At 39.0% G+C, this 25,008-nt stretch overlaps 2 protein-coding genes across 2 annotated transcripts; both read right to left on the reverse strand.

The window, feature by feature from the left end:
- Window positions 1-953: 953 nt before the first annotated feature.
- On the reverse strand, window positions 954-2,395 carry LOC140837361 (protein trichome birefringence-like 43). The gene is made up of 4 exons (XM_073203499.1): window positions 2,228-2,395; window positions 1,967-2,142; window positions 1,716-1,862; window positions 954-1,270 (listed from the first exon to the last, which is right to left on the reverse strand). Exons 1-4 carry the CDS (start codon window positions 2,393-2,395, stop codon window positions 973-975), a joined length of 789 nt encoding a protein of 262 aa, XP_073059600.1. The 3' UTR covers window positions 954-972.
- A 14,805-nt stretch (window positions 2,396-17,200) lies between these two features.
- LOC140836605 (uncharacterized) lies at window positions 17,201-19,208 on the reverse strand. The gene is made up of 6 exons (XM_073202250.1): window positions 19,043-19,208; window positions 18,481-18,594; window positions 18,185-18,401; window positions 17,943-18,057; window positions 17,633-17,794; window positions 17,201-17,464 (listed from the first exon to the last, which is right to left on the reverse strand). Exons 1-6 carry the CDS (start codon window positions 19,142-19,144, stop codon window positions 17,395-17,397), a joined length of 780 nt encoding a protein of 259 aa, XP_073058351.1. The 5' UTR covers window positions 19,145-19,208; the 3' UTR covers window positions 17,201-17,394.
- Window positions 19,209-25,008: the final 5,800 nt, after the last annotated feature.

Here is a 25,008-nt window from a genome sequence, read left to right on the forward strand (position 1 = left end):
TATTTTATTATAAACTTAAAATGAAATTAAATTTTCTAAGTCCATAGATCCATAAAAAATAAAAAATCTTTATTTCATTTATTTAAATAAATTATTAAATTAAATAATATACATATATATTATATATAAATACATGTAATGGGACCATTCTTTCACTTTTAAATTAAAAAAATATTAAAAAAAAGAAAAGAAAATGAAGTGACATTTGAACGCCTACGTCATGTTGCACAAGTGGGTGAGTGTTCAACACAAGCGGGTGGGTATTTTATATATATATATATAAAACAAGAGTTTTATCGAATCTATTTTATGAAATTTTGTATCAGAAATAAATAAAAACTTATGTGAGACGGATCTCTTATTTGGATCATCCATGAAAAAGTATTACTTTTTATGCTAAGGCCTAAGAGTATTACTTTTTATTGTGAATATCCGTATGATTGACCCGTCTCACAGATTAAGATCCGTCTCACATGAGACGCACTCTTAGAAATATCGATTCATTTCGTCAAAATCTAATTATTTGTAAATATTAATATTAGGGATTTACTTGCTTCATAAAAATATATCTTTTTTTAAAAAAAGAGATCTTTCAAATTAATCATTATAATGACAATCTGTAAGAATAATTTCAAATAATTAATATATTAAATCAACAATATCAAAATTTGTAATCTGATATCGGTATAATTACATTGAATTAAAATAAATCAATATACTATAGATTATATAACAATGAAGATAAATTATATATAAATATATTTATATAGAAATGAACAAAAAATTAAAATATTATAAAATAAAAAATTATAACAAACAATAGATTTTGTATCAAAAAATGTATTACAATGTAATATCATCGCATCAAGTACATACAGTTAATTTTCAGAAAGAAAATAAATAAATATGAGTTTATATATCCTATATTTTCAATTGTATGTACTAAAGTTTTGGTATGAAGTAAGATTTTCATTAATCAAGTGCAGCATATAAGAATTCATTCCAGATATCAGGAACCCCAGCAATGCACCAATGGCTGCAGTCGGGTGAGCTGTGACCTCCCTGCCCGTAAACAGAAGGATGGCCGTCGATCCTCAGCTGTGAAAGTGTCGTAATATTCAGCAGATACACTGGTTTCTCCATCGCACACAGGACTTTCTCCAGCACTATTTCTGCTGGATGGGGGCCGACTCCGGTTTTCAGTGGCTGCGTTTGTCCCACACAGTTCTTGGCAGTTGATCCCTGTCCGCTGAAAATATAGAAGGGAATTGATTGTGATTAAAAGTGCTCCAGTTCGAATCATTCATGAAATCGTAATTTGAAGTTGTTGAGAATCCAACCAAAATTATATATTAAAAATACAATGAGAAATATTACGTGTTAATAAGATGGAAAAATATCTTCATATTTCACGTAAAGAGTGACCTTGATTGGAGTATATGATTCTCCAAGTGGAAAGATGGATGAACGGGCTTGAAGGGAGGCTTCGACCATGTGAATAATGGTGGTATTTCGTTTGAAGGAAAAATTGTAGCGAATTCAACCAAAATCCCACGTTGGAATTCCATGGGAAAACCATGTTTAGGTTCATATTATATTATCATTGAGATATGTGGGTTTTATTGTTCAACAGAAGTGTGTTACCAGGTGTGTGTGTGTGTAAGACGGTCTTATTATCATTGAGATATGTGTGTTTTATTGAACCAAAATCCCACGTTGGAATTCCCTGGAAAAACACTCTGGTCTTTGTTGGATCCACATTGGAATCTATCCACGTAGCCCAAGTATTCAGTGCTATTGTATATGCTGTCATACGATCCATGTCTGGAACGCTATAATTCCCATACACAATCAAATCCCACCTGCACCAGATTATGAAAAACAAAATAACATTTCAAGTTGCTAATCATATTAATGTGTGTATGTATATATATATATATATATACACACACACATGTACACTCACGGTTGTTTTCTGCCGGTGTGAAGCCACCAATGCCAGGAGTCGAAGATCATGATATCCATGTCACCCCAGATCTCAGTGGTGCTGATGGAATCCAGCCTCAATACCCTCCCACTCTCATCTTTCGTGATGTCGACGAGGAATGCGTTTCGGAAGAACAACAACGAAACTTCGTACTCCTGATTAACATGATTCAACACAAATTAACATATATGGCAAAACAGTACGTACTACCAATGTTCGTCATGAATAAAATGATCTCACAGGGAAAGTGAAGTTTGAGAGGCCACCGGTTCTTTCTGATATGTATGTGGCATGGGGTACTGCTACGTGAAGCATACATGTAAGAGATTGCCACTGATTCAGACTAAGTGAATCTCCCACTGATACCCTCGGATGGAGGATGGGCTCGGCCCGCTCTCGATAGCCCATCCCGAGGGAAGCTCAGCATTCAGAGAAGCATTTGCGATAATCCGCGGGAGGTCATCCCGGGAGGTCATCCCTGGCCGACATCCCAAGCCAGCAGTTACGACGACAAGAGAGGTCGGCCGAGCTCCCGAGCCGACCTACATGTCCGACCTCCCAAGCCGAGCCGAGCTCCAAGAAGGTGATATCAGGACGATTGGGGATCCTCGGCCGACCTCCCGAGCCGAGCTCCCATAAAGTCCTATCTTCAAGCGGGCTCATACCGACGTGAGCTTTTGCACAGATGATAAACGCGTAGCCCACAGGAGATCAAAGCCCAGAAAGGTGAAGCCCATCTAATCAAATCTATCGTGATATCTAATCAAATCTGGCACAAGATCTCAACAAATCTTCCGAAGATTCTGAGGATCTAAACCTGCCAAAACTAGGACTCTACGATTCACCTATAAATACCAGGTTTCGTTAACTCTTTATTCATTCAATTCATACTTCACATTCTCTTAGCACACACATTCCTCTCTAAATTTTCTATTCTCTGACTTGAGCGTCGGAGGGGCTACGCCGGAACAACCTTCCGGCCCCCTTCTAACACTCTCTCTTGTGTTTCTGCATTTCGAGGTGTCTTAGCTGAGCTCCCAGGGTGAAGATCCGACCTCTCAACCATCCCTCGAAGTTTCGATCCGAGCTCCACCAGTGAAGGTCTGATCTCCCAGTTAGCATCACCGATTTTAGCAACATCAATTGGCGCCGTCTGTGGGAATACGGAGCAAAGACGTAGACATGTGGGGACGAACAGGTAAAAGAACAGGCCCTAGGGGTGCCCAAGGAGGCCAGAGGGGTAATCAGGGAGGCCGGGGAGGTGCCCAGGGGGAAGAAGCAGTTGTTCTCAGCCTCGAACAGCTGACCCAGTTGATCAACACATCTATAAATGAGGCCCTCCATCGAGAGCGAGCTCAATCACCTCCATTGCAACCACCTCCCCCTCCTCCCCTTGGACACCTAGACGCTGTCTGGGATGAAATCAGGAGGTTGAGCAGACAAGTGGGGGGCCGACCTCCGCCGCAAGACAGGGAGAGTCCTCTCTCCCTGGAGATACTGAACGAGGACCTCCCGCCCAACTTTCGTCAGCCCACTGTTAGAGATTATGACGGGAGTACTGACCCCGAAGAACACTTGGGAAGATTCAACAATGCTGCCCTGCTCCACCGGTACTCAGACGGGGTGAAATGTCGTGTCTTCCTCACCACATTGGTGGGACCAGCTCAGAGGTGGTTCGACCTGTTGCCACCTCGTTCCGTCACCAGCTTCCGAGAGTTCAGTACTGTCTTTATGAACCAATACGCCACTAGCAAGAGACATCTGAAGACCTCCCTCGGTTTGTTCAGTGTGAAACAAGGTGATACGGACTCTTTGAGGGATTTCATAAGACGGTTCAACAGCGCAGCTTTGGAGGTCCCCTCCGCAGCTACGGAGACCTTGGTGAACGCATTCACTCAGGGTCTCCGGGGAGGACAGTTCTTCAATTCCTTGGTGAAAAAGCCCCCTCATAGCTATGATGAGCTCCTGAGCCGAGCTGATAAATATGTAAACCTCGAAGACGCACAGAGGCAGAGGCGCACGGAGGGCAAACCAGGAGATAAAGACAAAGGAAAGGAAAAAGTCGAGCTAAGCAGGAAGAGACCTGCAGAAAGAACGGAGGAAAGGGCCCGAGGTCCTGGACCCTTCCCTTATGCCCCACTGGCCATGAGCTTGGAAAGAGCCATGCAAATTTGTGAAGAAAGAAGGAAACTAGAGCGCCCAAAACAAGCTGAAAAGGGACCGCGTCTGCCTCCCTCAGATAAGTTTTGTGAGTTCCACCAAGAGTACGGTCATATTACGAATGATTGCCAGAGATTGGGGGAGGAGGTCCAAAGAATCATGCAAAGAGACCCTCACATGAAGAACCTCTTGGCCCGATCAGAACGAAGATACCAAGACGATAGAAGAGGCTGGGGACCTCCTGGGGCGAATCAAAGACCACCACCTAGAGAGAACCGACCAAACCAGGGGGGTCGAGATAACCCCCCGCGACAACAAGGGCCTCAGGTCCAACAGATTGCTAATGACCCAACCCGAGGTATAATCCATATGATAACTGGTGGTGCCACCGACGGGGATTCAGGCAGAGCTCGCAAAGCTCATGGGCGGAGACTGGAGAGTTTGGGGTTGGACCTTGCCCCCAAAGATGACCCCATTATTGGCTTCGGGCCGGATGACCTGAAAGGTGTTGTGGCACCTCATAACGACGCTTTATTAGTCACTCTTACTGTCGCCAACTATGATGTCGCAAGAATCTTTGTCGACACTGGAAGCTCAGTTAATATTCTCTTCAAAAGAACCCTTGACCAAATGAAGGTGGAGGGTTTCGAGTTTGATCATATCTCTACGCCTTTATTTGGCTTCACAGGACATGCGGTCCAGACTATTGGACAAATCATGCTCCCCTTATCTTTAGGGACGGGACCGCACCGCATCACCAAAATGACCTGTTTTACTGTGGTGGATGCCCCTTCTTCTTACAACGGTATACTTGGCCGACCTGCCCTGGCTGACTTCCGGGCTGTGAGCTCCACTTATCATCAAAAGCTGAAATATCCTACGGGTAACCAAGTAGGAGTTGTTTGCGGGGACCAGAGGTCCTCACGCCGCTGCTATGTAGATGAGGTAAAACAGGAAGTCAAAAGATCTCGGACCGAGGTGGGGATGATTGTGACACAACCAAAGGTGATCTCCCGAAAAGAGGTTCAGCTCACATCGGAAGAAGAGCCAGAAATAATAGAAATAGGGGTCCAACAGAGCGTCAGGGTGGCGCCTGATCTTGACCCGGAAACTAAGCATGATCTGCTGACTTGTTTGAAAACTAATCTCGATGTATTTGCTTGGTCCTCCCAAGAGCTTCGGGGGATCAGCCCCAGGGTAATGGAACACCGTCTCAATATAATTCCTGAAGCTCGGCCAGTCAAACAGAAGAAAAGGCATTTTGGTCCCGAGAAAGACAAGGTAATAAAAGAGCAGGTAGACGAGCTCCTTAGAGCAGGGCACATTAAGGAGATCTTTTTCCCAACGTGGCTATCGAATGTTGTCCTGGTCCCTAAGAGCTCTGGAAAATGGAGAATGTGTGTCGATTTCAGAGATCTTAACAAAGCCTGTCCAAAAGATTGTTACCCTCTGCCGAGGATAGATCAGCTGGTCGACTCCACAGCAGGTCATCAGTACCTATGTTTAATGGATGCTTATCAGGGATACCATCAGATCCCACTAGCAGAGGAAGACCAAGACAAAGTGAGCTTCATCACCTCCGAAGGGACATTCTGTTATGTGGTAATGCCTTTCGGGTTAAAAAATGCTGGGGCCACCTACCAAAGGCTCATGGACAAAGTTTTCTCGGCTCAAGTCGGGAGAAACGTGGAAGTCTATGTGGATGACATTCTGATAAAATCCAAAAGTTCAGCCGACCTTACGGAGGACCTCCGTGAAACCTTTGCCACTCTAAGATCCTATGGGCTAAAGCTGAACCCCCAGAAATGCACTTTCGGGGTCAAGAGTGGAAAATTCCTTGGATATATGGTAACAGAAAGGGGAATCGAGGCCAATCCTGAAAAGGTGAAAGCTATTCAATCTATGTCACCTCCTGGGAATCTCCAGGAGGTCCAGAAGCTGGCCGGGAGAATTGCAGCTTTATCGCGGTTTATTTCAAGAGCGGCGCATCGAAGTCTGCCTTTCTTCCGAGTTCTCAGAAAAGCTAAGAAGTTCGAGTGGGATGAAGAATGCGGGAAAGCATTTGATGATCTAAAGAAGTATTTGGCGGAGCTCCCCATACTAGCCAAGCCAGCCTCAGGAGAACCATTATATGTTTATCTCTCGGCCACTGAGATGGCTGTCAGCTCGGTCTTGATCAGACAGGAAGGCACCGAACAGAGTCCCGTATATTACATTTCTCATGCCCTCAAAGGAGCGGAGCTCAGATATACAACTGTGGAGAAGCTTGCTCTAGCTTTGGTCACAACAGCTCGAAGATTAAGGCCATACTTCCTATCTCATCCGATTATGGTCCTCACCAACAGCCCTCTCGGGAAGATAATGACTCATGCTGATATCTCGGGAAGGTTGGTGAAATGGACCACCGAGCTAGGGGAATATGACATTCAATATGGACCCAGGACCGCAATAAAGGCCCAAGCCCTGGCCGATTTTCTTGCTGAGACTTTGCATGTTGATATAGAAGATCTTTGGAAAATATATGTGGATGGTTCATCCACCAATGAAGGCAGTGGTGTTGGTGTATTATTGATCTCTCCGAAAGGGGATGAACTAAAGTTAGCTGTGAGGCTGGACTTCAGGGCATCCAACAATGAAGCGGAATATGAGGCAGTCCTAGCGGGTCTAAGGGCAGCCCGGCAGGTCGGGGCCGCCCGGGTTCACATTTTCTCTGATTCTCAGTTGGTGGCTCATCAAGTGAATGGATCTTATGATATCAAGAATGAAAGATTGATGGAGTACGTAAAGGCAGTAGAGGCGGCTAAAGAGCTCTTTTCCGAACTTGTATTCAAGCAGATCCCTCGAGAGGAGAATGAAGGAGCTGACGCCCTTGCAAAATTGGCAAGCTCACTTCACAGTTGGAAATCTAGAGATGTGGTAGTACAAGTAGAATTAAGTCCTTCCCTGTACTACCCCTCTCCCGAGCCCGAAGATGGTGACTGGCGCGCCGAGTTACTGGATTACATGAGAGATGGAGTGCTCCCCACAGATCCAAAAAAGGCATACAGGATGAAGCGAAGGAGCCTTCGATTTGTACTCATTAATGAGAATCTTTACAAGAGATCAGTCTCTCGACCTCTTCTCAAGTGCTTGGGTCCCAAGCAAGCTAACTATGTGCTAAGGGAGATTCATGAGGGCTGTTGCGGAAATCATTTGGGATCTTACTTTCTAGCACGGAAGGCACTCTTGGCCGGGTATTTCTGGCCCACTATGTTGAAAGATGCTCTAGCCATCGTCATATCATGCAATAGCTGCCAGCGTCATGCTAAGCTCCAGCATCAACCGGCTGCACTAATGAAGGGTATTGTGGCGGCCTGCCCGTTTGATCAGTGGGGGATTGATATTGTGGGACCTTTTCCCCCGGCCCCAGCTCAGAAAAAGTTCTTGCTCGTTGCCATAGATTACTTTTCAAAATGGGTGGAGGCTGAGGCCTTGGCTAAGATAACTGAAAATGAGGTACTCAAATTTCTCTGGAAGAACATTGTCTGCAGGTTTGGGGTCCCGAGGAAGTTAATATCCGACAATGGAAGACAATTTCAAGGAAGTCGGATCCAAGCCTGGTGTAAAGAGATGAAGATCCAGCAGCACTTCACCTCGGTGGCCTACCCTCAGTGCAATGGCCAAGTAGAAGTCACCAACAGGTCCTTAGTACAGAGCCTGAAGACCAGACTTGGAAGCGCAAAAGGTAATTGGGTGGAGGAACTCCCCAGCGTGCTTTGGTCATACAGGACTACTCCCAAGATAGGCACGGGGGAGACGCCTTTCAGCCTAGTCTATGGAAATGAAGCCGTGCTTCCGACGGAGATCGGTGAAGAGACACCTCGCGTAACATTCTATGATGAGCAAAACAATGAGAGGCGTGCAGCGGACCTAGATTTCGTGGAAGAGAAGAGGGGAGCCGCGGCCATAAGGATGGAAGCTTACAAGAGACGCATAGCCCAAACCTACAATAAGAGGGTCATTCAGAGGAGCTTCCAGGTTGGAGACCTAGTTTGGAAGAAGGTTCAGGAAGAGAAAGTCGGAAAGCTCGATCCAAAATGGGAAGGACCGTTCAAAGTGGTGGAAAAGCTCAGCTCAGGTGCCTATTACTTAGAAGATTGGACAGGGAAGAAATTGAAGAGGCCATGGAATGCTTATCACCTTCGCAAATATTATGCTTAGATATTGTTAGAAGCTTTAATTAATTTTTTTTTTTTTTTTTTTATGTCATTTACTTTCAATGCAAGGACGTCGGGTTTTGATGCTTTATTCAGATACATTAATAAAAGTATGCATTTTTGTTAGAGATTATTGTTATTGCAGATAAGGGTTTTCACCCTCAGTCAGTTCAGGAGCCCAGAGCTCATCTCATTTCAGGAGCCCAGAGCTCACCTCATCTTGGTTACGCCAAGTATGATAATGATAAGGGTTTTCACCCTCAGTCAGTTCAGGAGCCCAGAGCTCATCTCATTTCAGGAGCCCAGAGCTCACCTCATCTTGGTTACGCCAAGTATGATAATGATAAGGGTTTTCACCCTCAGTCAGTTCAGGAGCCCAGAGCTCATCTCATTTCAGGAGCCCAGAGCTCACCTCATCTTGGTTACGCCAAGTATGATAATGATAAGGGTTTTCACCCTCAGTCAGGTCAGGAGCCCAGAGCTCATCTCATCTCAGGAGCCCAGAGCTCACGTCATCTTGGTTACGCCAAGTATGATAATGATAAGGGTTTTCACCCTCAGTCAGGTCAGGAGCCCAGAGCTCATCTCATCTCAGGAGCCCAGAGCTCACCTCATCTTGGTTACGCCAAGTATGATAATGATAAGGGTTTTCACCCTCAGTCAGTTCAGGAGCCCAGAGCTCATCTCATTTCAGGAGCCCAGAGCTCACCTCATCTTGGTTACGCCAAGTATGATAATGATAAGGGTTTTCACCCTCAGTCAGTTCAGGAGCCCAGAGCTCATCTCATTTCAGGAGCCCAGAGCTCACCTCATCTTGGTTACGCCAAGTATGATAATGATAAGGGTTTTCACCCTCAGTCAGGTCAGGAGCCCAGAGCTCATCTCATCTCAGGAGCCCAGAGCTCACGTCATCTTGGTTACGCCAAGTATGATAATGATAAGGGTTTTCACCCTCAGTCAGGTCAGGAGCCCAGAGCTCATCTCATCTCAGGAGCCCAGAGCTCACCTCATCTTGGTTACGCCAAGTATGATAATGATAAGGGTTTTCACCCTCAGTCAGTTCAGGAGCCCAGAGCTCATCTCATTTCAGGAGCCCAGAGCTCACCTCATCTTGGTTACGCCAAGTATGATAATGATAAGGGTTTTCACCCTCAGTCAGTTCAGGAGCCCAGAGCTCATCTCATCTCAGGAGCCCAGAGCTCACCTCATCTTGGTTACGCCAAGTATGATAATGATAAGGGTTTTCACCCTCAGTCAGGTCAGGAGCCCAGAGCTCATCTCATCTCAGGAGCCCAGAGCTCACGTCATCTTGGTTACGCCGAGTATGATAATGATAAGGGTTTTGGCCCTCAGTCAGTTCAGGAGCCCAGAGCTCATCTCATTTCAGGAGCCCAGAGCTCACCTCATCTTGGTTACACCAAGTATAAGGGTTTTCACCCTAAGATAGCTCAGGAGCTCCAGAGCTCATCAGAATCATGCCAAGCATGTGTACCCGAACCTCAGCTCGGCGAGAACTTTACGATTTACAACCATTCAGCGGGAAGATCGTGCCGAGCTCCCAAGGCCGAGCGCACCTCTCACGGCGTTATCATTTATTATTTTGTTAAGTGTCGTGCCGATCTCCCAAGGCCGAGCTCACCTCTCAGGGCGTGATCATTTATTATTTTGTTAAGTATCGTGCCGAGCTCCCAAGGCCGAGCTCACCTCTCAAGGTGTGATCATTTATTATTTTACTGTGGCCAAGCTCTAAGAGCCCAGCCGACCCCTCTGCATAATCAATTTGTTATTTCTGACCTGACCTACAACTAACTAGCCTTTAACTAAGGTACGACAACAAGAATGCGATAAAGTATAAGTTAAATTCAGTCCAAACTAAGTACAAAACAGGGGGAGACTGCGCTGATCAAGCATCGGGGGGGAGGTTCTCCACAACCTTCTTGGCATCCAGAAAGTCAGCTGAGGTCCCCTCTGGAGGATAGCCAGCATCTTTGAATTGGGCCACTGCACCATCAAAACCTACGTAAATGAAGTTAAGGGCCTTTTCAGCAACGACGTCCCAAAACCCCTCGGACTTCAGGAAAGTCTCTTTGAATACCTCAGTCCCATTGGCAAGGTCAGCTCGGGCTGAAACGATCTCCTGCTGAGCCACGTTAAGTTCCTCCTTAACAGCCTTCGCCTCCTCCTGAGCAGCATCTAGACGAACCTCAACCAAGCGCAGCTCATTCTTCAGCTTCCTTGCCTCGGCGGCAAAGCCCTCCCTCATGTCAGCCTCCCTCCTCTGGGAGTTGGCTTGTTCCTTCTGCAGAGCCTCCGTTAGGTCAGCAAGTTTGCTCTCCAACTCAGCAGAGGTTGTCTGGAAGGACCTGGCATCCTTCGAGGACTGCTTCCGGAAATTGTTAGCCCGGAATGCCACCTCAGCATTCAGAAGGGCGGCCTGTATGAGAAAAATGTTAGGCAAATTTAGATAGCACAAGGAATTAATCTTAACCAAATTACCTCAGCACTGGCGCTAGTGGACCTCCTGACGAGCTCAGGCCAGTCCAGCCCATCCAGGAACTCGGCATCAGCCTTCGAAGCGATATCCCGGAGAACAGCCCCGCCCAGGGGAGACGGCCCTGACCCGACGATGCGCAGGTCCTCCCGGTACATATCGTACAGATTCGAGCGACAACGGAGGACTTGGGAGGTGGTAGACGGTCTCACCTCCCGAAGGGGCCGAGCCTCAGTTCGGACGCGCTCGATCTCCCCGCTACTTGCAGACTGTCCGTGAGAACGAGGGGTCTCAGGAGCTCGACGCTTCTTCGAAGAGGTTGGAGGAACCGTGCGCGTCTCGGCAACAGAAACGACGGTGACCTCAGTGACGGCCTCAGCTACGGCCTCCTTGCCTTTGCCCGCGCCACTCGAGCTGGCCTTCTGTTGTCTTCGAGCCTCAGCCCTCTTAATAAGAGCATTCATGACTCTGGCAGCTGAGACAAAAATAAAAGATCAGTAACAACAGAAATAATAATAATAATTATGGAAATAGGAAGGTGAGAAGAGCTGGGAAGATCTGGGGAGGTCGGGCTAGGTTCCATACCCTCGTTGCCTTGACGCGTAACTTTGGCCGAGCTGAGCCCATAGTAACACAAGAGGTCCTCGGCTAGGAGGGTAGGAGTATGGAAACGCCGACCCCTAATTGCCCCAAAGGGCCCCAGAAAAGTTTCACTCTTACGGAAGCCCGAGATGGGGCACGGAAGCTCAGGAAGGGAAACCCTCCATTGGGAACAGATGTCCCACTGGTCGGAGGGCTGAACAAAGAAGAAATGATTCTTCCAGTGTTTGTTGGAGCTCGGGGCCCCTTCAAAAAATTGACAGTTCGGCCGAGCTGAGAAGTAGAAAGGACCCTCTTCTGACCTCTTAGGGAGATAGAAATGGGAGAAAGAAATAGGGTCGACCTCATAACCTAAGGCTTTGAAAAGGACTACATAATTACATAATGTACGGAAGGCGTTGGGGGTGAACTGACCTAGGTGAATTTGGTAAAAGCTGCTGAGCTGTTGGAAGAAAAGAGGAAGAGGAAATCGGAGCCCCGCATCCAATTGGTCTTGGTAAAAGGTGTAATAACCCAAGGGAGGGTTGTTGGCCCTCTCTTCAGAGTGAGGAAAGATAAAATCGTAGTCGGTAGGGGCATGAGAAAGAGCTCGGATGCGAAGCTCATCTGAGGCATCCAACCATGACGGGTGGAGCTCGAACCAGGGATCAGACGTCCTGATTGGCTCTTGAGAGTGACTGAGACTGAGCTGGTCCAGGGCTGCGCCATCATCACCAGTAGCAAGGCGGGAGCTGACCCCCACAGTCTCAGGACACCCACCTGACCCCGAGGCTACCTCCATGAGGGGATCATACTGGTCCACCTCTCGGAATATCCCCTCGGAGGTCGACAGGGAAGAACGGTTTGGGGAGGCCATAGAGTAATACCTATTAAAGATCGGGAGAGTTGGAGTAGGGAGTTGGAAAAGAATTCTTTCGGAAGGTCGGAGCCGAGGTGAAGAAATGGAAACGCAATAGTATGATCGAGTGGGGGCTGGATAAGTATTTATAGAGGGACCTTGAAGAGATCGGACCGTTGGTTTCAGGCGACGTGGACGGCTAGGATCGTCTTGACAAGCGTGCAAGCCAACTATTGACGGACAGGTGGCAGCGACGCTTCATTTATAGCTCGGGAACCATCCAGGGTATAAGCTGCGAACCTCAGCTCTTGATCAGCTCAGCAGGGGTAAATACTTAGTCAGCGTGGGGTACTTTGTCCAGCAGTTCAGTTCCGTGCAGCACAAATCAGGATTCAGCTCAGCTGAGAAAATTCGCTCTGTGGGGGTCAGAACACCCCCTAACCTGGTCATTTTAGATTAGCACGGCTGAAAGTTTCTAAGAATGGCAGGCACCTGGACCTAGTTACCTCAGATCGGTATAATTGAAATCTTCTAAGCTCAGCTAAAAGATCTCATTCTTCAGAACGTCCATCAGCTGGGTTACCTTAAGTCCAGAACAGCTACGGAGCTCAGTTCAAAGTTGTAGCCCCTCACATCAGGACATACCAAGACTGTCACACGAGATCAGCACGACAATAAACCACAAGGCTCAGCATACCTAAAGGTCCTTGAGAAATGCAACCATGAGCCTCTGATCTACAATGTCAGATCATCTTGTAACTCGGACACAGTAAGCTCAGTACAGCCAAGAGGCATTAAAAATCAGATCAATCCTGGGCTACCGAGAGCTCAGACAACCACGAGCTTTGGGTCTACAACGTCAGCTCGACTTGAAGGGGGGGACTTGTGATACCCTCGGATGGAGGATGGGCTCGGCCCGCTCTCGATAGCCCATCCCGAGGGAAGCTCAGCATTCAGAGAAGCATTTGCGATAATCCGCGGGAGGTCATCCCGGGAGGTCATCCCTGGCCGACATCCCAAGCCAGCAGTTACGACGACAAGAGAGGTCGGCCGAGCTCCCGAGCCGACCTACATGTCCGACCTCCCAAGCCGAGCCGAGCTCCAAGAAGGTGATATCAGGACGATTGGGGATCCTCGGCCGACCTCCCGAGCCGAGCTCCCATAAAGTCCTATCTTCAAGCGGGCTCATACCGACGTGAGCTTTTGCACAGATGATAAACGCGTAGCCCACAGGAGATCAAAGCCCAGAAAGGTGAAGCCCATCTAATCAAATCTATCGTGATATCTAATCAAATCTGGCACAAGATCTCAACAAATCTTCCGAAGATTCTGAGGATCTAAACCTGCCAAAACTAGGACTCTACGATTCACCTATAAATACCAGGTTTCGTTAACTCTTTATTCATTCAATTCATACTTCACATTCTCTTAGCACACACATTCCTCTCTAAATTTTCTATTCTCTGACTTGAGCGTCGGAGGGGCTACGCCGGAACAACCTTCCGGCCCCCTTCTAACACTCTCTCTTGTGTTTCTGCATTTCGAGGTGTCTTAGCTGAGCTCCCAGGGTGAAGATCCGACCTCTCAACCATCCCTCGAAGTTTCGATCCGAGCTCCACCAGTGAAGGTCTGATCTCCCAGTTAGCATCACCGATTTTAGCAACATCACCCACAAATATCAGACTCTTCCCCTTCAATTTTCTCAAAAAATCCACGCCGTCGAACCTGCATTTCAACGACAAATCCACTCCGCACCTTAAATTTATTTTCTTGATGCGCCGAAGTAAAATAAAATATATATAAAAAATTCTGTAAAATATTTGTGTATCTCAACCTAGCTCAATTACATCACCAACTTACACAAAACAAAATTTGTAATTACTTTTTTTTTTTATATATTTTTTAATATTATGAAAATATATAATTCTGTGTTGAAATTAAAATATTTTTCAGAAAATTCGAAAAGAAATTTTTATATAATTAAGGGATTAATCTTGCTCTAATGGTTGTGCTTTTTTCATGCTAATTATATGTCTATTATTTATGTTTAATTCAATCAGTAATAATTATGAGAGACACAATTACCAAGAAATTAATTTTGGCCCCCTCCTTAATTACGAGTGTCCTATCGGAATATTGAATGATCTTGACTACATATATTTCTGCAAAAAAAAAAATTTGAGGTTGACGTTGATTTTAACACTGAGATGTGAAAATAAAATCTAATCAAATTTTAGTCGTTCCATTTTCTTCTCTTGTGACTACAAAATCCTGATTTCAAACCACACCGTGAGAAATGAGTAGGTCTTTTGTAAGACGGTTTCACGAATCTATATCTGTGAGACATGTTAATAAAAAGTAATACTCTTAGCATAAAAAATAATATTTTTTCATGGATGACCCAAATAAAATATTCGCCTCACAAAATACGACACGTGAGACTGTCCTGCACAAGTTTTTGCCGTAAGAAATTATAATCCGAATTTCTCGAGTTTTAGTCTATCACGATTTGAATTAATATTAAAATCAACCAAACCATAAAATCAAAACTGATTTATTAATATTTTGTTTAGTTATTCAAAGAAGGCGATTGGTTGAGAGCTTATATAAAATTCCAACTCTTCCGGTTTTTTGTCATTAATAAAAGATTCAACTAATTTATCCATTTGTTCATATTAATATGAATTTTTGCTACTTAGTCTAAAAAATCAAATTAAACTTCGAAGTCGATGTATATTCAACAGAAGAAAATTTTAAAATCTCGAATAATTTTTTATTATGATAAAATTTTGGCTTAATATTGAAAAAATGCATCCACGAGTAAAACATTTGATGATTAATAATATAATTAATTACCTTGGTAACACGCATCCGTCATTTGGTTTCCATTTGTATTTCAAGTAATCTTGATCGGGTCTACCGTTTTTCTTGCACTCGAACTGATGTTCGACGAAAGGGCATTCGGAGGGATCGTAGAGAGGATAAGAATCGTCGTAAACCCAGTTTCCTTGGTAGAGATCACAACCCTTCTCCGAAAATTTGGAATTCGCAACGTTGTTAATGAGGAAAATAATATTTAGGACAAGCAACGCAGCAAGAGAAGTATCGGCGGTGATTAATCCCATTGTAAGGACTGTGGTATTGCTTCTAAGGAGTCAAAAAGAGGCCATATTTATAGTATTCCACTACAGTGGAAGACTTTTAATTTAAGTTTCACAAGATACATTTAATATTTAATTGTCATCATTATATTATGTAAATCATATGTGTGCTTTATGTAAAATCTTTGACGGGTTTTTTTTATTTATATGTGGAATTAATAATTCAAGTATAAATTCAGAGATTTCAAGGTGAAGATGTGCTAAAAAATGAGATTAATAATGGGTACTTTTTTGCTAATTAAGTTTGTGTTTATAAAAATACATATTATTATTTGGTTTTAGTATAAATTAAATGAGATATTTAGTGAATTTTTCCGTAAATTTGTGATATATAGTATTCAATTTAATATTTCAACATGGATTTCATATATATGATATATCCAATATTTTTAATTACGTAAATTTTAGGTCCATAATATACAGTATTTAATATTTTTGTTTGCCAGAGTTAACGTTCGTGTGTATATAATATGATGTTTATTTTAAAAGTATTTTTTTTTAAAAAAAATATATGATTTGTACACTCTAAAGGAATGTTATATCTAGTGGAAATTATAAATATTTTTCAATAAAAAAAATAAATTAGTGTCCAAATGTGTATCGCAACAGCGATATGCTGAGGCATAGACCCCATGACCATGATAGACAATATTCATGGTTAGTGTAATTCACTTTATTTTTTAAAATTTAGTATGTAAAAAAACCCGAATAGATGTTTTAGGTGTTTCAATTATCGAAAGTGCCGTGTTACATTAAAAGTTGTTATTACATCAATTCATGAATAAATAACAACAGTCGGTTCTTGTTCATCTCATATGATCTCGTCATGGAACATAGCATAACCTTTTTTTTATTTATTTAACTACCAATATCAATTCAATATTTCGTATCAAACTTGAGACATAGATGTAAGATCAACTCTCATGCTTTGAGACTGAGACGTATGATACCGACATTATGTCACAATCACATAATTCCTTAACATATCAAATTTGGATATATTATTCATCTTTTAATTGATCTTATTTCTATCTGAGAGGAGCTCAGTGAGTGAATGATATGATCATCACTTAGTAAGAAGGTGAATTTTTCCAACCTTTAAAATCATATTTTTTTTCAAAAACAATAATAAAATATATATACTGAAATATTCTTTTTAGGAATAAAAATGTATCCGAATTATGCATTGAACAAATTTTTTTGAATTTCATTACTAATTGGTATCAACCTTTATATGTTCTCTTCTCTAAAGGTTGAGGCCAAGAATCAGGAATCAAGAATAAAAAATGCTCAAAATATATATTTACATCATTAGTTCACAAAATTTCAGTACTTCATAAATACAAATTTCAAATCAGATTTTAAAAACATATAATACATATACACTGGTTGATTTTAAAACATATATATATATATCGAGTTAAAATATAAAGTTCACTTACCGAAATGTGCTCCAAAAACTTGAAGAAATTGCTAGATTTTTCTCTAATAGATCGCCTAAACAAAAAACCTAAGATACTCGAATAGGATAAAACTTTGGCTCGATAATTGACAATAATCTTTCTCGAAATTTTAGTGTGATTTTCTTACATGTTCTGTCGTTTTATTTATAAGCCTATGAGTGTGAGATCGATGAATAGTCACTCAGTTCATGGTCATTTATGTCACCTTAAATATCATTATTCATGATCATTATCTCCTCTTAAAGACACCTATGAATAACCATTAACCTCTTCTTAAAAATATTATTCTATCAAATAAATGATATAATGCAACTTTTAATCTTTATTATCACTCATTAATCACCATTAACTGTGATAATTACAATATATATGATCGATGTGAAGGATCTCACATTACCTATAAACTAGCCATCGACCAGTAATAGAAAAGGTATGCAAGATCAAGTGTCGCACAATTTTGAGTTCTCAGCGAATCTTGCTACATGCATAGCCTATAACCTATATGCGTGCCTTCCGCAGCCACCGTAGACCTGAAAGTTTGGGAATTGTAATCCTCAGTAGTCCATCCCTGCGCCAGAAAATACTCACAAGAATCAGCACCCTATGGAACATGCCATTGAAATTTAAACACATTTACGGTAACTTATAATTTCACAGCTAGCAATTAACAAAAACCCGAAAAAAACACCCACAAATTGAGGTGTCTTGTCATCAAGTATGAATGCCTTAAACTTACTGTATCTCGGCTGAGACATTCTCCTTGTCTGCATCAGTTGGGAGAGGCCAAATTACTTGATAAGGTCCCTGTGCAATCTCTTGTTTATGGAAAGCAGATTTATTCGAATTACAACTTCCAACTCCGCAAGACAAGGTTGATCGATTGCCACTTACTATCAAGCTGTAAGAGAACAGATCGCGTCTCGTTAAAACTAAAAGCATGCAGCAGTTCACATGTATTACGCGAGAAGCGATATCTCAAACAAAAAGTTGAGTCGAAACCCAACTAGTTGAAAGCTTATAAAGTTCGTTAGATGTTCATTTCTTACCTTTTCTCATTGATCTCTACCTTTATGCTGTCAGAACTGACGCCTGGAATTTCTAGTGTAACAAAATGGTTGTATCCGGATTCTTCAACATTCATTCTTGGCGACCACTTAAAGCCTGCACGATGATCCGAATAAACCAAATAATGTAGGTATTTTCGACGAAACAGGTTAAATACACAGAACCATACAACACACATTTTAAAGAAAACAAAATTCGAAGTTCAAACAAGCTAAGTACTCACTCTTTGATGCAAAATCGTGTGTAATACTTTCACTTGTATGAAACTGGGGTTGACCACATTTAGATTTTGGGTTCGGCCGAGCAAACAACGGAGCTTCCAGAGGAGGCTCTGTGGGGATATGGAATTCGGCCTGATCAGGTCCAGAAAACATGGGTGGTTTAGATCCCTTGTTCCCACAACTAGTGGATTTTAAAGGCAAGCTATGTTGTGCATAGTCCTGTCCAAGGTCGATAACATAGTTTACCACTTCCGTCAAACAAATACAACTCCAGAAATATAGCAGACATATTTCACACCTGCCCACATGAAGCTTGCCTCATGAAACAACCTTGAGAACTAGACCCTTGCCGAGCAAAATATGTTCTGTTGTCACATCTCCGCGTGGCAGAATTCAGACTGTTGCTGCAGCTCTGAGGGAACAAGTCAAGCACGAGCACAAAAAATTAGTTCAGCAAGAACTGATTCAAGAATAACAGAAGCATTGGATCAAACCAAACTTATTCTAACAACTTTAGTTTCTTGAGAAATGGACGTTCGTCACAATTGAATCTCGAACTTGTCTCGAGAGCATTCTTTTTTCGTTTTTCCATTATGCAAGGACAGTCTTATTTCAGGCCATGCAATAATCAAAATCAGGTTTATAACTAATCCATGTACCTTGATATATTAATAATAATCGATTCTTCAATTCTCACACACTGTTATCATTACTCTCTTATAAAAGTAAAACATAAAACAAATAAAAAGCTTCAAAACAATTAACCAAATGCAGTCGAGAATCAACAGAAGACCATATATAATGATAAATCACTCGATTCAATCTACGCTATAAACAAGAAATGGAAGAAGATATCATACCATGGGGAAAACATGGGTGGCACTCGCAGATATATCTTCGTGAGAGACCAAATGCGTCGCAATAACATTCGCTCTTCGTCTCACCGCATGATTATTCTCCATTTTTTTCTGTTCTCTAATTTTCCACACAGCGAAGTGAAGATATAGTAGAGAGCGGATAATATTTCAAGGGATGCTTTGATTTCATGCAATTTGCAGATATTTTTGGAGAGCTTTCGAGCGCTCTGTACGTTTCGTTTTCACAATTATTAAAAACCGTTAAATATATATAAAAAAAATCATACAATAATTTTTCAAATACATATTTTCTTTTCTTAAAATTTTTTTTGTAAGATTTTATATATATATATATATATATATATATATATATATATATATATATATATATATAAATTGTACAAAAACTTCTATAAAAACTGCATTCGACTTTTGCAAATATCTTCCTCCTAAAATATACAATGATTCCAAACCATAAAATATTCGTAAGATAATTATTAAATAATGAGGAATATATTAATTTAAATTAGCTCGTGAATGATATTTTTAATCGATATTTCTTTCAGATTGTTGCTAGGATTGAATCAACCAATCGTCATATTTGACTGGCTAAATAACCTTCTTGATTTGGTTGACGTTGACGACATGATAAAGTTGCTATAAGCAAATACCATCTCGTCGGGCTGGAAATTTCCAGGAACTTTTATTATACACAAATATAATCGAAGGTAGTCAACCAAAAATTATACAACAAAATGCAAGTCCACTCTTTCTAGAGTAAGGATTAGATAAATATTGCGCTGATGTAATATTTTATAAATCATGTTAACTAGATAAATTGAAATTAAACTAGTCATATGTGATAGGATAATCATATATATATATATATATATATATATATATATATATATATATATATACTAGAAAAATGCACGTGCGTTGCACGTAAAAAACTAAACTACTGAAAATATATGTACGAAATTTTAATAATATTTAAATGAATTAAAACATGGTTATTAACATTTATCAACTGAAACAAACTAAGCCATAAAAAATAAAAAAAATCATGACCATAGACGGTATATAAATCAGAGAAAGTATCTTATCCACTTGACACACTTTCCAATATGCTTCTTGGTTGATTTTGACAACTCAACAGCTCTTTGTCGTAGTTTGTTATAATATACATATAATTATTTTGATATGCTCAACAAGTATCTGATCGTCTTTAACATCTATTATGTTATTTACAATCCTTATCCAGGATCTGACAACATTTTTTCGATTTTCTATATTGTTTTTATTTGATAATCTTATTTTTCCGACTATTTTTTTGTTGTTAAATGATTTTTCAGCTTTTGACAATAATCAACTATAACTCCTAAGAAAAAATGCTTTTACTCGTGATAAGTTTTCACTTGTGACTAAAAGTATTTATAACCTATATATTCTTCAACAACATTACCAATGAATGGTGTTGCACCTTCTTCAAATATTGTGATATTTGTGATATCATTTTTATATATTTAGTATCAATATTATCAACATATACCTGTAAGGTTAATAAATTTTTAACAACTATTTCTCAATCAGTGTGAGAAAAATACTTGAATTTTTTCAAATGGATATATCTTAGAATTGTGTCCTCATTTAATTTGACACAATTCAAGAAAGTCATCTTGATCGTCATTTTTTGGAAGCTTTGAAATAATGATTGCGAGCATCATGTCATGATGATGATATAGTTTCAATCTCATTTGTTGCGTTTAGAACATAATATTATATTATTCATTGAAACAAAACAAATTTTCTTCTATCGAGTTTATATTTTGTTTTATAATATTTTATATCTTGTGGAACGATATACAAAATTAATTATTGTATTTTAAAAAGCTTGAGAAGATATACGAATAATGTAATTAAGATATGCATATGAGATATCATTCAAATATATGTCAAAGTATTTGTCTTATTCAATATCTAATCTAATAATATAACCATTTAGATTTGATGAGCATTTTATGATAGTCAAAATTAATTTGATGAAATATTGTAGAATTTTATTTGAATTTCAATATTTTGCTAAGTGAATTTATTTGACGAGGATTTTTCTATGTTACCATCATATATGCTATAAATTAGCTAGTTAGACACTTTGACTAAAAAAAGTGACAAAAACAATCTCGTATCACCTCGAAATATATCGAGATAATATTGGAGAAAATAAAGTGAAACTGACTCAATGTCTCAATAAAATGCACATAATTGTTCTGTTATATTGTGTCAACAAAGTTTTAGAATTGTTCTCATACCATTATAAATAGAATGAGAATTATGCACAATTTGTTTTTCATGTATTTCTTTTTCTAAATGAATAATTTTTTCTTTTTGAAAAAAATTATTTTATTGAGAAATATTGATATTTTATATGACATTCATATGTCGCACAACCATGAAGTAGCAACATAATCATTATATAACACTTAACGTACACATACAATTCTTCAATTCCTTCTTCATTATGTTTCGTTGAAATTTAAATCCGAATCATTCTTAATCTTAACATTTTGCTTTAAATATGATTTAATATATATATATATATATGTATATGTTTCATGTTACTTAATTAGACCTACTTTCAAATATCTATAAAAAATGTGCTTCAATTATATCATACAGAAATTAGAACATAGTATGTAGGACCGAACGCTTGCCGCTTTACCAAAAGCTATAGCTAATAGTAATGGTGCAACTCAAATTTTTTAAATCGCGCAGCAGCTCAAGCACCACAGTTCGGCCACTCAAGCAAGCATGGATAATTATTGCATCCAACAATCTTCCTCTCAATAATTGCACTCCTTGCAATCAATGGGAATCGAACCCGTGACCTTGGCTCTGATACCAATTGTAAGATCGATCGCTTGTCGTTTTACCAAAAGCTATAGCTAGTAGTAATTATGCAACTCAAATCTTTTAAACCGCACAGCAGCTCAAGCACCACGGTTCGACCGCTCTACCAAGCAGGGACAATTATCGCACCCAACATAATAATACACAACATTATTTTTTTTTATTTAACATGTCTTTTTTTTCATCAACTATGTTTGTCAAAACTTTTTTGTTCAAAATTTGACGCATTTCATAGACTATATGTATGAAAAACCAAGAAATTATATAATTCACAGAAACCATTTACTATTCTCTTCGTAGAACAGAAGACCCAAAATACGTGGCTTTGATTGATGTACTCTCATACTTATTTTTATATAAACAACAAGACACATGATATAATATCAGAAAAATCAATTACCACCAACAATACTAACCAAAACGAATAAAAAAATCATAACACAAACAATCTCGATAAGAAAAAAAAATTATAACTCAAAGTTTAAAAATAATTTATTTAGTACAATAACAAAAAAATTGAAGTATATACGAACAATAAAAAGCATAAATCACTCTCAAATTAAATATTAACTCATATTATTCACAATTTGTATAAATTTTCCAATATTTTTTTCAAATAAAGAGAAGAAGCCTTATTAATGTCATCGTTTTATAGATATTCATTTCACTTCTTTAAAAAACACATGAAAAATGGTGCCTTGAAATCATAATAAAACCATTTAGAAAAGCAGCCGTAAAAATATAATACAAAGTCACACAATTTTTCTTGAACCATAGAAACATATTAGACTATTGACTAAATATATCTAGCAACAACAAAGCATGCGTTAACTTGTGATATAATTAAAATTTAGAATCATGTATAATCATTGAATTAGAGCAAAATCGCATGCCAAAAATCTACTGGATATTATATATTTTAATAATTTATCCATATTTGTCGTTCACCAGAGGACTCTTAGACCTACCAAATTTTGTAGTTCACCTATTATTTTCATGATAAATAATATTACAAAAATAATATAAGCAAGAACACAAAAACTCAAATTAAAATGCCTTCTATCAATTTAAGTAAAAAAAAATTGATTAGAGAATATAATAATGTCGTAAAAAATTTAAATATTGATTTATAGACAGAAGTTTTAAAATACATTTGCCCTAATAAATAAAAAATGTTATCTCTTGATATTATGAGACATAAGGTAAAAACGAATAAATATTTCAATCTTTTTAATATTTTCTAAGTCACTTCAAACTAAGTAATCTAAGCAAACAGAAAACATGCATTATGTGTTTAAAAATTAACAAAATATCTCAACAATAAAAAATTGAAAAATAACCGTTTTTGTTGGATATTTGATTTTGTTTTCTCTTTTCTTTGTGCAAACAAACAAATCACATAAACAATGCAAACACAATTACATGATCAATACAAAAGACATATAACAATCAAACATGTTAACGCTAGGGTAAAAAAAAAAACTCCTCTCATTGCAAGAACACAAAATGATCAAATGGAGCATATTATTTAGTAATATTTATTTAGCAGCATTTATAAAAAAATTGACTAAATAACTTAAAAACATTGTTTGAAACCACTTAAAGACAAATATTTCTCTCAATCACATATCTTTATTGACACTTAAAAGTCTGAAAATATTTTTATTCTAAATAGGAGAAAGAAATTTTGTATGACATTAATATTTATAAATAATTTATTTTTATTCAATCCGACTCATTTCCCTTTGTCTTCCTGTTATTATTTGATGACAATGTATAAATTTAAGTAATTAAAATTAAATCTAAAGTAAATTAAAAAAATATTTAGTTTGATTGAGTTAAATACACTATTAATGATCTTATTAAACTAAGAAAAAAAATGAATTAAATAACACCATTAACATGAAAAATTGTAAAACAACGGCTATTGAATTTAAAAGTTTAGTAATTAGTAAATAAATAATAAGGATAATGATTAAAATTTTAGTAATTAGTAAATAAATAATAAGGATAAGGACAAAAGAGTAAATGCATAATTGTAATTAATAGATAATAATAAGGATAAGGACAATAGAGTAAATTCACAATTCAATTGGTATATTTATATAGATATAGATATATATATATATATATATAGTTTTTATATCCTGCACACCTACCGTGTACATCTATGTGAGCACCGATGAAATGTCACTCACTCATTGAATGGTTGTGTTCCAGCTCACTCAAGAATGGCGTCAACTATAAGTTTGATCAAATCACATTTAATTTGGGCTGGGTGAAGAAAAGTTTGCAATCAGTGGAGGATATCTTATTTAAATAAAAAAAATAAAAATAAAATTCTATACTTGGTCAATATTTTTCTTAATTGGACACACTCTGAAGTTGAGAATTGGTAAAAAATGAAGTAGAAGACCTATAGTCCTGGTGAACAAATTCAAACTTGAAAAATACTTTTCTGATTCGAGAGAAATGAGGGACAAAGTGATTAATCAGGAAAGATTTCTTATTCTTATTATAGGATCATGGCTGGATATACGTGTGTTTGATGAATAAAATAATAAAAATTAAAAAATGTTTAATTGAAATTCGAAAGCCGACTAAATTGATCTTAATTAGAATGGAAGAAAGGAGTTAATTTGTGTATCCGATAAATTCGAAAGAATTGAATGAAGTGATGTATGATAGAGAAATGGAAATCTAATGATTAACAGTAAAAGTGACTTATTTATCGACATTTTCAAAGAAAACAATCTCAATTTTGAATAGATCTTTTGTCATAAAATCTCATAAATCTTTATCTGAGACAGTAACTCTACCGATATTCACAATAAAAAATAATATTCTTAGCATAAAAAGTAATACTTTTTCATGGATTACCCAAATAATATATATCTCACAAAATACAACCCATGAAACCGTCTCACACATATTTTTACTTATGCACTTTTTAACTTGTAAACAAAGTGCGAGACGGAACTGAAGTCATGAAAAGTGACTCCTATGAATTCAAGTAAATATTATTATAATTATAAATTGAGAAAAAGTCATATTTCGTT

The sequence above is a fragment of the Primulina eburnea genome, chromosome 7 (assembly GCF_022965805.1).
Source record: "Primulina eburnea isolate SZY01 chromosome 7, ASM2296580v1, whole genome shotgun sequence".
Classification (NCBI taxonomy): Eukaryota; Viridiplantae; Streptophyta; class Magnoliopsida; order Lamiales; family Gesneriaceae; genus Primulina; species Primulina eburnea.

Bases quoted from the DNA above. Each gene is read 5' to 3' on its own strand.
- LOC140837361 (XM_073203499.1), bottom strand. From the start codon at position 2,395: ATGGGCTATCGAGAGCGGGCCGAGCCCATCCTCCATCCGAGGGTATCA. The intron at 2,143-2,227 runs GTGAGATCATTT...CATGTTAATCAG, and splicing joins TCTCAAACTTCACTTTCCCT to GAGTACGAAGTTTCGTTGTT. The intron at 1,271-1,715 runs GTGGGATTTTGG...TTAATCACAATC, and splicing joins TTTTTCCAGGGAATTCCAAC to AATTCCCTTCTATATTTTCA.
- LOC140836605 (XM_073202250.1), bottom strand. From the start codon at position 19,144: ATGGAGAATAATCATGCGGTGAGACGAAGAGCGAATGTTATTGCGACG. The intron at 18,058-18,184 runs GTGAGTACTTAG...ATCATCGTGCAG, and splicing joins ACACGATTTTGCATCAAAGA to GCTTTAAGTGGTCGCCAAGA. The intron at 17,795-17,942 runs GTAAGAAATGAA...GTTCTCTTACAG, and splicing joins GTAGAGATCAATGAGAAAAG to CTTGATAGTAAGTGGCAATC.